Source organism: Zea mays, chromosome 4, assembly GCF_902167145.1.
Source record: "Zea mays cultivar B73 chromosome 4, Zm-B73-REFERENCE-NAM-5.0, whole genome shotgun sequence".
Classification (NCBI taxonomy): Eukaryota; Viridiplantae; Streptophyta; class Magnoliopsida; order Poales; family Poaceae; genus Zea; species Zea mays.
The window spans coordinates 221,213,468-221,228,000 of record NC_050099.1 but is presented as its reverse complement, the minus strand read 5'-3'; the positions used below and the strand labels follow the sequence as shown (position 1 = coordinate 221,228,000).

The window sequence follows — 14,533 nt, the reverse complement described above, 5'->3', positions numbered from 1 at the left end:
TCGTATTAGTCCTCCTTCGATGGTACTTGCTCTTCACCTATGGGGGCGGTTATTGCAAGGGTGAGCTCACAGATGTTCATCACTCAACAAGTGTGGGGAAAAATATGCATGAGCTCACTTACGATGGGGCTCATGTATTGTGTAAGGCTGATCAACAAATAATGGTTAAGACTGAGCATTGCTTTTAATAAGTTGGTCAAAATTTTATTAGCAATTACTAAGTATAAGTGTATATCAACCCGATTAAATAAGAGATCACAATTAATAATAAGTCCCACAGTACAATGCAAAGATAGATTAAGCTTAATTCCATAAGTTACTCATGTGAGGGTTTGAGCCACCCATGTCGATGAGCATGACTGATATACCAGTTTTACACTCTGCAGAGGTTGCGCATCTTTACCCATAAGACGTGTTACCTTTGTCGCCTCGGATTGATCGGACCCTTAAACACTTCCAAGGTGAGTAGGTGAGGGTACACTGCGAGGCTTTTACAAAGTTCCACTAGAGGAGAGAACCCGCTACGGATTCCAGGCTGAAGGCGATATAGGAATCCCTCATTCGAAAAGCTAAAAATACAGTCCAACCCAAGGACCTCCCTACTCCTGCACTCCTCTACCCCGCTTGCCCCTTTCAGGAAAGGATTAACTCACACTAGCTTTTCTAATTATTCAACCAAGGGCGTCCCATCCACCCTTGTGGTAGCACTATTTTCCCGGGTGGTTCTCCATATTCAGTTAACACAATAATATTATCATAAATAGTAAATAATCCAGCAGTAATAATAAAGTATGATCATAATTCATAGAGTATTACTTCCCAAAAATGGGGAAACAGAGTTAAAATGAGAAAGTTATGGATTTTCTAAGCATTTATAAATTGTTTTTATACTAGAAATGATTTTTTGGAATGAATTTATGAAACACATGAGTCTCTGGTCGGCGGGCATAAATACTAAAGACTATAGGGTCGGTTTCATAAATAAATGGACTAAACCACAATGACTTCACTACTTAATTAGACTGGACGGCGGGTTGTTTTATATATAGCACAGGGGCTCTCATGCAAAAGTTGCTGACCGAAAGGGGTATGGGTTCACATCAACCGCCCCGATCTAGAATCAAGGGCTCAGATTAGATGGGGGGTCATCCCGAAGTGGTACGCTATCACAACCGTTGATCAAAAATCTAGTGGTCGGAACTAACTAACGCGAAGAGGTATTCGTGATTTCAATCTGGACCGCACCTATCAGATCCGACGATCGCGGCCACATCACCTACGCTCGCCATCTGACCGCGGTGGCATCTACCCCTCTGCGTCGACGATCTTCACCGGAGAGGATAATCTGAGGATCCATGGCCCTAATCCCATGGTGGTTCGATGTTTCACAATGCTGAGACTCTAGCGAAGCTATCCAGGGCCTTATTACTGAGAGTAGAAGCACGGTATGGTCCCTACCACGCCGTCTGCGGCACCACGGTGGCGCCATGACTACGACGAGGAATTGAAGCGACTAGAATGTTCATCCTTCTACAAATCCCGATGCTAAGCATCATATGAGGACAGACAAGGGCTAGTACCAAATCTCACTAGTGGTGGTGCAGTCATGGGGACAAATCGTGGCGTGGTGGGTCCGCGGTGGATAATCGCTCCGGCGAGCAATTCATGCTGGGCGGGACAACTCTAGCCATGGGCAATCACCGTATTGGCTTCGATGGTACCCCGACAAGGTTCTCCACGCGTGGTCACGAGGCTGGCCTGACGGTGAGTCGGTAATGCTTGCAGCGGCGCCTACCCTTCTCCCACAGCGAGCGGCAATGGTTTTGTTGGCGTTGGGGTGCAATACGTGTGGCCAAGGGGACTCACCACACTTATAGACGCGGGGAGTCGGTTGGCAAGGCCAGCTGGGGCCAGTAGATCACGGCGGTGGACGTTGCGACCACGGGGTTGGCGGTGATCCGTTGAGAATATCTATAGGGCTGTGCTGAGCAGCTGACGGAGAGGGCCCGCTGGTCGACACATCCTAACGCGTGCTGAGCCACCAACATGCGGGACCGAGGTGTCGGCGCCGGGTGCCGTTGGGCTGGTGTGCATGCACGAGGTATGCTAGGCCGAGGTAGTTTGGGCCCAAATCTGCAGTTCTCCTTTCCTTTTATTTCTTTTCTTCATTTTATTTCTGTTTTATTTTCAATTTGAATCTATAAATTCAAAATTCAAATCCGTGTTCCAGCTCCAAATTTAGAGTTAAATGCACCAATCAAAGGGTCCAACATGTATGCACAAATTTATTTTATATATAGTTTATTTAGCTATGTTGGCCACTTTAATTATGATGAAAACATGAAAAAAAAGAAGGCACAAAAATATACATATATCCACATTATGCATAACTCTATTTTTTTATTTATAGATTTTGGGTATTATATTACTCATCGTCAGGTAAATTCACCTTTTTGTTATCAGCGCGCGATCACTCATAATCTACGGGCGTGTTCGGCTGGCTACAAGCCGACACTGTTGCAGCTGTTTGGATTGCTGCAGCTGCAATCCATAGAGAGAAAAATACTGTAGAAGCCGCAGCCGCAGCCGGATTGCAGCCGCAGCAAGCCGCAGCGAACAAGCTGTACGTCTGCAGGGCAGCTGCAAATGCTCATATCATACCATGTGTAACCAAAAGCCACAATTAGAAGACATCATTTGGAGCATAAATAATCACTCCGTGGGTACTGAAAGAAAGCTGGAAAGAGCAAATGGTCTGGTCCGTCTCCGTCCAGCCAGAGCAGCAGCAGCAGCAGCCGCCCATGTTCGGCGCAGACATTCGGACTGGGCAACCGGCAACCCATGTTCCAGAATTCATGCACTCCACGCGGTACCTTTTTCACAGTAACATGGGAGCAACTTTAGCAGGCAGCAGCACATGAAATTCAGTGGGGACTCACAAAGGTAGTCCCTGGGAAGTTGCCATTCAAAAGCTCCACTAGTGCCCAGAAATCATTCACAGAAGTAGCAAACCAATCAAAAAGAATTGCATGTCTCAGAGATGGATATACAAAGAGAACCAATAATGTTACTCGCACAAGTACAGTTACAATACGATCCTAGGAACTTCAATAATTTCCATCCTCTCTTTTTTTGTGGTTGCTGTTCTCACCACTGTTGTCATTGTTGTTTTCCCCACTAGCAAGTATGACAGCAAACTTGGCATGAAAAGAAGATGGAGCAACGCATGCATTGTAGTGATCCACAAGATACAGATCCAACAACATTGCCTGCTCAAAGGCCGGCAATCTCAAACATAGTAGCTTATAAGAAAAGCACTCAAGGAAAGGAATACATAGAATGGGGACGAAGGGGGCCCTTGAGCTTAGAAGCACTTCCGGTGAACAATCGCTGGTCCTGACTCATCGTACTCAGCCTTTGAGATCCACATCTGTAGCATATAAATACGAGAGCATGTTTTTAGAACCAAGAGCTTACTGGAACTACCGAAAGGTTGGAATATTTGCCATAGCAACTGGAAAATAACAAGTGTTATAAGGTTTTAACCTGTTGGAAGGTGCTCAGGGAGGCAAGGATGGACCCTCCTATCCAGACACTGTATTTCCTCTCGGGTGGAGCCACCACCTTGATTTTCATGCTGCTCGGGGCAAGGGCGGTGATCTCCTTGCTCATACGGTCAGCGATGCCAGGGAACATGGTTGTGCCACCACTGAGAACAATGTTACCATACAAGTCCTTCCTGATATCCACGTCGCATTTCATGATGGAGTTGTAGGTGGTCTCATGGATGCCAGGAGCTTCCATACCAATGAAGGAAGGCTGGAAGAGGACCTCGGGGCATCGGAACCTCTCCGCCCCAATGGTGATCACCTGGCCATCAGGCAGCTCGTAGCTCTTCTCCACAGATGAGCTGCTCTTGGCGTTCTCCAGCTCCTGATCATAGTCAAGAGCCACGTATGCAAGCTTTTCCTTGATGTCCCGTACGATTTCCCGTTCGGCCGTGGTGGTGAAGGAGTAACCTCTCTCGGTGAGGATCTTCATCAGGCTGTCAGTCAGGTCACGCCCAGCAAGGTCAAGACGCAGGATGGCATGAGGAAGGGCATAACCTTCGTAGATTGGCACGGTGTGGCTGACACCATCACCAGAGTCCAACACAATACCTGAAGGAACAGCAATCCATAATTGAGATGGAAAAATTTGGGAAGTCCTAATGAAATTTGGTCACCATGTTAAAGAATCATTACCAGTTGTACGCCCACTGGCGTACAGGGAAAGCACAGCCTGGATGGCGACATACATGGCAGGAACATTGAAGGTCTCAAACATGATTTGGGTCATCTTCTCCCTGTTAGCTTTGGGGTTGAGTGGGGCTTCCGTCAGCAGCACAGGGTGCTCTTCAGGCGCCACACGGAGTTCATTATAGAAGGTGTGGTGCCAGATCTTCTCCATGTCATCCCAATTGCTAACAATACCATGTTCGATGGGGTACTTCAAAGTCAGGATACCCCTCTTGGACTGGGCCTCGTCACCAACATACGCATCCTTCTGCCCCATGCCAACCATCACACCAGTGTGACGGGGGCGTCCGACAATGCTTGGGAAAACAGCCCTTGGCGCATCGTCACCAGCAAAACCAGCCTGCCAATAGTTTGTAAGAAAACGTGTGATTAAATTAGCAGAAAAAGGTTGCAGAATATGAAGTACCAGCATGAACAAGAACTACAAACCTTGACCATGCCAGTTCCATTGTCACAAACAAGGGGCTGAATGTCCTCACCGTCAGCCATTTGTTACTGATGATGCTGGAACAAAAACACGAGGAGACAAAGGATAAGTAACAGAATATCTATCTCAATAGGAAACAGCAAGTTTGGTATTAGCTGCATTTTCAGCAAAGGAAACAGGGCAAAAACACACTACACCACTATCCACTGAGACAGGACCTTGGATCATCTCTATTTTCTAATTTAACAAAAGGATTCAGATGAATCTTGTCTCAACACTGTGATTCATCTAAATCTACAGAACAGGCACAGTTTCTGCAGTCAAAACACGTTACGAGGGCAGTTAATGACACTCCAAATCGAATATTTCAGAAATCAAACAAATACAAACGCACTAGCGGGCGGTTATCCTTGCGAGGCAAGATGGACAAACTGTTCATCTTCTTCTTGTGACCCCGTAAGAACTGCTTGGCCGCGGCTTATGTTGATAACTAATCGGCAACCAGAGCTCAGCAATCGGAATGCCGCAGTAACAAATCGGATCTGATCTACTGTGCGCAAGAATGGGTTGAACTGCGTGCTTCAGACTAACCTCGACGCCACGAAAATCGTAATGGAGAAAGATTCGGAACTAATTCCTCCAACACCTCCTCTTCTTTCACCGCTTACCCGGAGATCTAGGAGAACCTGCCGCTGCCGCCGGCCGCGAGTCCTCGCTCCCACGGAGAGCGCACGAGAGTAAGTGGTTGTGATAGGCCGAATGAGGAGAGCCAAGGGTTTCGCCGGTTTTTATACGCGCATCCCGGCTGGGAGAAAGTTAATTAAAAAGGACAAATAGAAAATCTATACGCTTGAAAAACTCATCACTTCAAACGTCCACCCATCCTAACCAAATCCTGCCTTCAAAACCAACGCACCAAATCCTTTTATTTCCCTCTCATTCTTACTCAATCACGTGGAACGACCAATATTTCCTCAATCATTCTCGACACTTATCGTGTGTTTAGTTGTCCGCATATAAAGAGTCAGACTCTCTACATACATTGATCACAGCTTAACCTGTGTTTAGTTCACTACATCTAGTCGTACTGGCACGCACGCACCGATGTAATTTAGACTTATTTAACTGTATCTAATATATAGAAATTAGTGGTACCCAGTAAAAGAGGCTCATACGAGCTTGGCTACGCAAGTTAAGACATCCAATCACATAGTTATAGATCATTCATAGGCTCCATCAGCCTATATTGAAAGCAATCATACTGATATCTATTTCTTTAATGATTTCATTCACGTCCATTTATTCCTAAGAATCAACGGCGATATGTTAGGGATGTTTTTATCTCTACTACTCCTTAAGAGCAGAGTGTAGGCGTCCACAGTTTATTCTGGTGCACGGTTCTGCCTGGACCGCGGATGGAAGGTTCCGCGTGCTCTGCTCGACCACGCCTTCGCCCCACCCTGCGCATACCTGATAGTCGCCTAGAGGGGGGGTGAATAGGGCGAAACTGAAATTTACAAATATAAACACAACTACAAGCCGGGGTTAGCGTTAGTAATAATAAATGAGTCCGCAAGAGAGGGCGCAAAACAAATCCCAAGCGAATAAGCAAATGAGACACGGAGATTTGTTTTACCGAGGTTCGGTTCTTACAAACCTACTCCCCGTTGAGGAGGCCACAAAGGCCGGGTCTCTTTCAACCCTTCCCTCTCTCAAACGGTCCCGCGGACCGAGTGAGCTTCTCTTCTCTAATCAAAGCCGGGATCAAAACTTCCCCGCAAGGGCCACCACACAATTGGTGCCTCTTGCCTTGATTACAATGGAGTTGTGATCTCAAGAACAAGTGAGAAAGAAAAGAAGCAATCCAAGCGCAAGAGCTCAAATGAACACGGCAAATCACTCTCTCTAGTCACTAGGGTTTTGTGTGGAATTGGAGAGGATTTGATCTCTTTGAATGTGTCTAGAATTGAATGCCTAGCTCTTGTAAGTGGTTGAGAAGTGGAAAACTTGGATGGCAATGAATGTGGGGTGGTTGGGGTATTTATAGCCCCAACCACCAAATGTGGCCGTTGCTGGGAGCTCTCTGTTCGATGGCGCACCGGACAGTCCGGTGCACACCGGACAGTCCGGTGCCCCCTGCCACGTCATCGTTGCCGTTGGATTCTGACCGTTGGAGCTCTGACATGTGGACCCGCCTGGATGTCCGGTGTACACCGGACATGAACTGTTCATTGTCCGGTGCAACGGTATGGGCGCGCCTGCCGACTGCGCGCGCAGAGCGCGCATTAAATGCGCTTGCAGGTGACCATTGGCGCGGAAGTAGCCGTTGCTCCGTGGTTCACCGGACAGTCCGGTGCACACCGGACAGTCCGGTGAATTTTAGCGGAGCGGCTGCCGCGCGAACCCGAGGCTGACGAGTTCCGGAGGCCGCGGTTCGTTGGCGCACCGGACATGTCCGGTGCACACCGGACAGTCCGGTGAATTATAGTGCGCCGGCCTCCGCGAATTCCCGAGGGCGAAGGGTTGAAGTCGAAGTCCTCTGGCGAAGGGTAGAAAACGAAGTCTACGGGCGCACCGGACACTGTCCGGTGCACACCGGACAGTCCGGTGCCTCCAGCCAGAGGTGCCCTCGGTTGCCTTATTGCTCCTTTGTTGAATCCAACACTTGGTCTTTTTATTGGCTAGATGTGAACCTTTTGCACCTGTATAACTTATACACTAGAGCAAACTAGTCAGTCCAATATTTGTGTTGGGCAATTCAACCACCAAAATTATTTAGGAACTAGGTGAAAGCCTAATTCCCTTTCAATCTCCCCCTTTTTGGTGATTGATGCCAACACAAACCAAAGCAAATAAAGAAGTGCATAATTGAACTAGTTTGTAAAAGGTAAGTGAAAAGGTTACTTGGAATTAAGCCAATATAACTACTTACAAGATATGCAAGGAATGTTTCTTTCTTATATAACATTTTGGACCACGTTTGCACCACATGTTTTGTTTTTGCAACTTCTTTTTGTAAATCCATTTCAAAGATCTTTTGCAAATAGTCAAAGGTACATGAATAAGAGTTTGCAAAGCATTTTTAAGATTTGAAATTGTCTCCCCCTATTTCAAATGCTTTTCCTTTGACTAAACAAAACTCCCCCTAAAAGAGATCCACCTCTTAGTGTTCAAGAGGGTTTTGATATACCATTTTTGAAATACTACTTTCTCCCCCTTTTGAACACAATAGGATACCAAATGATAAAGACTTTTGGAAAGCACTAAGTGTTTAAATTTGGTGGTGGTGGTGCGGTCCTTTTGCTTTGGGCTCATTTCTCCCCCTTTTTGGCATGAATCGCCAAAAACGGAATCATTAGAGCCCTCTTAAGTATTTTCTTCCCCTTTGGTCATAAGTAACGAGTTAAGATTATACCAAAGATGAAGTCCGGTCCTTTTGCTTTTGAGCTTTTACTTTCTCCTCCAAGGATGAAGTCCTTTTCTTTGATGCTCATTTCTCCCCCAAAGACGAGAGAGTTGCTCGGAGTGATGGCGAAGCATGAGTTACGGAGTGGAAGCCTTTGTCTTCGCCGAAGACTCCAATTCCCTTTCAATATACCTATGACTTGGTTTGAAATCGACTTGAAAACACATTAGTCATAGCATATAAAAGAGATATGATCAAAGGTATTTAAATGAGCTATGTGTGCAAGCTAGCAAAAGAAATTTCTAGAATCAAGAATATTGAGCTCATGCCTAAGTCTGGTAAAAGATTGTTCATCAAGTGGCTTGGTAAAGATATCGGCTAATTGATCTTTAGTATTAATGTAAGAAATCTCGATATCCCCCTTTTGTTGGTGATCCCTAAGAAAATGATACCGAATGGCTATGTGCTTAGTGCGGCTATGCTCGACGGGATTGTCGGCCATTTTAATTGCACTCTCATTATCACATAGCAAAGGGACTTTGGTTAATTTGTAACCGTAGTCCCGCAGGGTTTGCCTCATCCAAAGCAATTGCGCGCAACAATGTCCTGCGGCAATGTACTTGGCTTCGGCGGTGGAAAGAGCGACCGAATTTTGCTTCTTTGAAGCCCAAGACACCAAGGATCTTCCCAAGAACTGGCAAGTCCCTGATGTGCTCTTCCTATTAATTTTGCACCCCGCCCAATCGGCATCCGAATAACCAATCAAATCAAAAGTGGATCCCCGAGGGTACCAAAGCCCAAACTTAGGTGTATAAGCCAAATATCTCAAAATTCGTTTTACGGCCGTAAGGTGTGATTCCTTAGGGTCGGATTGGAATCTTGCACACATGCAAACGGAAAGCATAATGTCCGGTCGAGATGCACATAAATAAAGCAATGAACCAATCATCGACCGGTATACCTTTTGATCCACGGACTTACCTCCCGTGTCGAGGTCGAGATGCCCATTAGTTCCCATGGGTGTCTTGATGGGTTTGGCATCCTTCATCCCAAACTTAGCAAGAATGTCTTGAGTGTACTTCGTTTGGCTAATGAAGGTGCCCTCTTGGAGTTGCTTGACTTGGAATCCTAGAAAATACTTCAACTCCCCCATCATTGACATCTCGAATTTCTGTGTCATGATCCTACTAAACTCTTCACATGTAGACTCGTTAGTAGACCCAAATATAATATCATCAACATAAATTTGGCATACAAACAAGTCATTTTCAAGAGTTTTAGTAAAGAGTGTAGGATCGGCCTTGCCGACTTTGAAGCCATTTGCAATAAGGAAATCTCTAAGGCATTCATACCATGCTCTTGGGGCTTGCTTGAGCCCATAAAGCGCCTTAGAGAGCCTATAGACATGATTAGGATACTCACTGTCTTCAAAGCCGGGAGGTTGCTCAACATAGACCTCTTCCTTGATTGGTCCATTGAGGAAGGCACTCTTCACGTCCATTTGATAAAGCTTGAAGCCATGGTAAGTAGCATAGGCTAATAATATGCGAATTGACTCAAGCCTAGCTACGGGTGCATAGGTTTCACCGAAATCCAAACCTTCGACTTGTGAATACCCTTTGGCTACGAGTCGAGCTTTGTTCCTTGTCACCACACCATGCTCATCTTGCTTGTTGCGGAAGACCCATTTGGTTCCTACAACATTTTGGTTAGGACGTGGAACTAAATGCCAGACCTCATTCCTCGTGAAATTGTTGAGCTCCTCTTGCATCGCCACCACCCAATCCGAATCTTGGAGAGCTTCCTCTACCCTGTGTGGCTCAATAGAGGAAACAAACGAGTAATGTTCACAAAAATGTGCAACCCGAGATCGAGTAGTTACCCCCTTATGAATGTCGCCGAGGATGGTGTCGACGGGGTGATCTCGTTGGATTGCTTGGTGGACTCTTGGGTGTGGCGGTCTTGGTTCTTCCTCATCCTCCTTTTCTTGATCATTTGTATCTCCCCCTTGATCATTGCTATCATCTTGAGGTGGCTCGTCTTCTTGATTTTGCTCTTCATCATTTTGAGCCTCATCCTCATTTTGAGTTGGTGGAGATGCTTGCATGGAGGAGGATGGTTGATCTTGTGTACTTGGAGGCTCTTCGGATTCCTTAGGACACACATCCCCGATGGACATGTTCCTTAGCGCGATGCATGGAGCCTGTTCTTCACCTATCTCATCAAGATCAACTTGCTCTACTTGAGAGCCGTTAGTTTCATCAAACACAACGTCACAAGAGACTTCGACTAGTCCAGTGGACTTGTTAAAGACCCTATATGCCCTTGTGTTTGAGTCATAACCAAGTAAAAAACCTTCTACAGTTTTAGGAGCAAATTTAGATTTTCTACCTCTTTTAATAAGAATGAAGCATTTGCTACCAAAAACTCTAAAATATGAAATGTTGGGCTTTTTACCGGTTAGGAGTTCATATGATGTCTTCTTGAGGATTCGGTGAAGATATAACCGGTTGATGGCGTAGCAGGCGGTGTTGACCGCTTCGGCCCAAAACCGGTCCGGTGTCTTGTACTCATCAAGCATGGTTCTTGCCATGTCCAATAGAGTTCGATTCTTCCTCTCCACTACACCATTTTGTTGTGGAGTGTAGGGAGAAGAGAACTCATGCTTGATGCCCTCCTCCTTAAGGAAGCCTTCAATTTGAGAGTTCTTGAACTCCGTCCCGTTGTCGCTTCTAATTTTCTTGATCCTCAAGCCGAACTCATTTTGAGCCCGTCTCAAGAATCCCTTTAAGGTCTCTTGGGTTTGAGATTTTTCCTGCAAAAAGAATACCCAAGTGAAGCGAGAATAATCATCCACAATAACAAGACAATACTTACTCCCGCCGATGCTTATGTAAGCAATCGGGCCGAATAGATCCATGTGGAGTAGCTCAAGCGGCCTGTCGGTCGTCATGATGTTCTTGTGTGGATGATGGACTCCAACTTGCTTTCCCGCCTGGCATGCGCTACAAATCCTGTCTTTCTCAAAATGAACATTTGTTAATCCTAAAATGTGCTCTCCCTTTAGAAGCTTATGAAGATTCTTCATCCCAACATGGGCTAGTCGGCGGTGCCAGAGCCAACCCATGTTAGTCTTAGCAATTAAGCAAGTGTTGAGTTCAGCTCTATCAAAATCTACCAAGTATAGCTGACCCTCTAACACTCCCTTAAATGCTATTGAATCATCACTTCTTCTAAAGACAGTGACACCAACATCAGTGAATAGACAGTTGTAGCCCATTTGACATAATTGAGAAACGGAAAGCAAGTTGTAATCTAAGGAATCTACAAGAAAAACATTGGAAATGGAATGGTCAGGAGATATAGCAATTTTACCAAGACCTTTGACCAAACCTTGATTTCCATCCCCGAATGTGATAGCTCGTTGGGGATCTTGGTTTTTCTCATATGAGGAGAACATCCTTTTCTCCCCTGTCATGTGGTTTGTGCACCCGCTATCGAGTATCCAACTTGAGCCCCCGGATGCATAAACCTACAAAACAATTTTAGTTCTTGACTTTAGGTACCCAAACGGTCTTGGGTCCTTTGGCATTAGAAACAAGAACTTTGGGTACCCAAACACAAGTCTTGGAGCCCTTGTGTTTGCCCCCAACAAATTTGGCAACTACCTTGCCGGATTTGCTAGTAAGCACATAAGATGCATCAAAAGTTTTAAATGAAATGGCATGATCATTTGATGCATTAGGAATTTTATTCTTAGGCAACTTGGCATGGGTTGGTTGCCTAGAACTAGATGTCTCACCCTTATACATAAAAGCATGATTAGGGCCAGAGTGAGACTTCCTAGAATGAATCTTCCTAATTTTGCTCTCAGGATAGCCGGCAGGGTATAAAATGTAACCCTCGTTATCCTGAGGCATGGGAGCTTTGCCCTTAACGAAGTTAGACAAGTTCTTAGGAGGGGCATTAAGTTTGACATTGTCTCCCTTTTGGAAGCCAATGCCATCCTTGATGCCAGGGCGTCTCCCATTATAAAGCATGCTTCTAGCAAATTTAAATTTTTCATTCTCTAAGTTATGTTCGGCAATTTTAGCATCTAATATTGCTATATGATCATTTTGTTTTTTAATTAAAGCTATGTGATCATGAATAGCATTAATATCAACATCTCTACATCTAGTACAAATGGAAACATGCTCAATGGTAGATGTAGAGGGTTTGCAAGATTTTAATTCTACAACCTTAGCATGCAAGATATCATTCTTAGTTCTAAGGTCGGAAATGGTAGTATTGCAAACATCAAAATCCTTAGCCTTAGCAAGCAATTTTTCATTCTCAATTCTAAGACTAGTAAGAGAAATGTTCAATTCTTCAATCCTAGCAAGCAAATCATCATTATTATCTCTAGGAGTGGAAATTGAAACATCACAAGCATGAGAATCAACCTTAGCATTTAAAATAGCATTTTCATTCCTAAGGTTGTCAATTATTTCACGGCAAGTGCTTAGCTCACTAGACAATTTTTCACATTTTTCTACTTCTAGAGCATAAGCCTTTTTAACCTTAACATGTTTTTTGTTTTCTTTAATTAGACAATCCTCTTGGGAATCCAAAAGGTCGTCCTTTTCATGAATAGCACTAACCAATTCATTCAATTTTTCTTTTTGAGCTATGTTAAGGTTGGCAAAAAGGGAACGCAAATTATCTTCCTCATCACTAGCATTGTCATCACTAGAGGATTCATATTTAGTGGAGGATTTAGATTTAACCTTCTTTTTGCCGTCCTTTGCCATGAGGCACTTGTGGCCGACGTTGGGGAAGAGGAGTCCCTTGGTGACGGCGATGTTGGCGGCGTCCTCGTCGTCGGAGGAGTCGCTTGAGCTCTCGTCGGAGTCCCATTCCCGACAGACATGGGCATCGCCGCCCTTCTTCTTGTAGTACCTTTTCTTCTCCTTTCTTCTCCCCTTCTTGTCGTCGCCTCGGTCACTGTCACTAGACATAGGACATTTAGCAATATAATGACCGGGCTTACCACACTTGTAGCAAACCTTCTTGGAGCGGGACTTGTAGTCTTTCCCCCTCCTTTGTTTGAGGATTTGACGGAAGCTCTTGATGACGAGCGCCATTTCCTCATTGTCGAGCTTGGAGGCGTCGATTGGTTGTCGACTTGGTGTAGCCTCCTCCTTCTTCTCCTCCGTTGCCTTGAATGCAACGGGTTTGGCTTCGGATGAGTCGCCAAACTCGTTGATTTTCCTCGAGCCTTCTATCATGCACTCAAAACTTACAAAATGCCCGATAACTTCCTCGGGGGTCATTTTAGTATATCTAGGATTACCACGAATCAATTGAACTTGAGTGGGATTAAGAAAAATGAGAGATCTTAAAATAACATTTACCACTTCGTGATCGTCCCACTTCTTGCTCCCGAGGTTGCGCACTTGGTTCACCAAAGTCTTGAGCCGGTTGTACATGTGTTGCGGCTCCTCTCCTTTGTGAAGCCGGAACCGACCGAGCTCCCCCTCGATCGTTTCCCGCTTGGTGATCTTAGTGAGCTCGTCTCCCTCGTGCGCGGTTTTGAGTACATCCCAAATCTCCTTGGCGCTCTTCAACCCTTGTACTTTGTTATACTCCTCTTTGCTTAAAGAGGCGAGGAGTATCGTCGTTGCTTGAGAGTTGAAGTGCTCGATTTGGGCCACCTCATCCTCATCATAGTTCTCATCCCCTACCGACGGTACCTGTGCACCAAACTCAACAACATCCCATATACTTTTGTGGAGCGAGATTAGATGAAATCGCATTAAATCGCTCCACCTAGCGTAATCTTCACCATCAAAAGTTGGTGGTTTGCCTAATGGGACGGAAAGTAAAGGTGTATGTTTGGAAATGCGAGGGTAGCGTAGGGGGATCTTACTATACTTCTTGCGCTCTTGGCGCTTAGAAGTGACGGAGGGCGCATCGGAGTCGGAGGTAGAAGTTGATGAAGTGTCGGTCTCGTAGTAGACCACCTTCCTCATCCTCTTGTGCTTGTCGCCTTTCCGATGTGGCTTGTGGGAAGAAGATTTTTCCTTCTTCTCTTTGTGGTGAGAAGAAGATTTCTTCTCCTTCCCTTTGTTGGAGGAGCTCTTCTTCTTCTCCCTCCTTTTGGTGCGGGACTCTTCCGATGAAGTGCTCCCGTAGCTTGTAGTGGGCTTTTCGCCGGTCTCCATCTCCTTCTTGGCGTGATCTCCCGACATCACTTCGAGCGGTTAGGCTCTAATGAAGCACCGAGCTCTGATACCAATTGATAGTCGCCTAGAGGGGGGGTGAATAGGGCGAAACTGAAATTTACAAATATAAACACAACTACAAGCCGGGGTTAGCGTTAGTAATAATAAATGAGTCCGCAAGAGAGGGCGCAAAACA

General features: G+C 45.4%; 1 protein-coding gene across 2 annotated transcripts; it reads right to left on the bottom strand.

Annotated features, from left to right (window-relative positions):
• Positions 1-2,925: 2,925 nt before the first annotated feature.
• Positions 2,926-5,621, bottom strand: LOC100283878 (uncharacterized). 2 transcript variants are annotated; one of them, NM_001412596.1, is made up of 5 exons: positions 5,317-5,621; positions 4,728-4,802; positions 4,245-4,638; positions 3,547-4,160; positions 2,926-3,430 (listed from the first exon to the last, which is right to left on the bottom strand). In NM_001412596.1, the coding sequence occupies exons 2-5, from the start codon at positions 4,785-4,787 to the stop codon at positions 3,365-3,367; spliced, it is 1,134 nt and encodes a 377-aa protein (NP_001399525.1). In that variant the 5' UTR covers positions 4,788-4,802; positions 5,317-5,621; the 3' UTR covers positions 2,926-3,364. The 2 variants fall into 2 exon arrangements, with proteins under 2 accessions (NP_001399525.1, NP_001150248.1); NM_001156776.2 differs by having other exon boundaries at positions 5,394-5,621.
• Between the last annotated feature and the right edge of the window lie 8,912 nt (positions 5,622-14,533).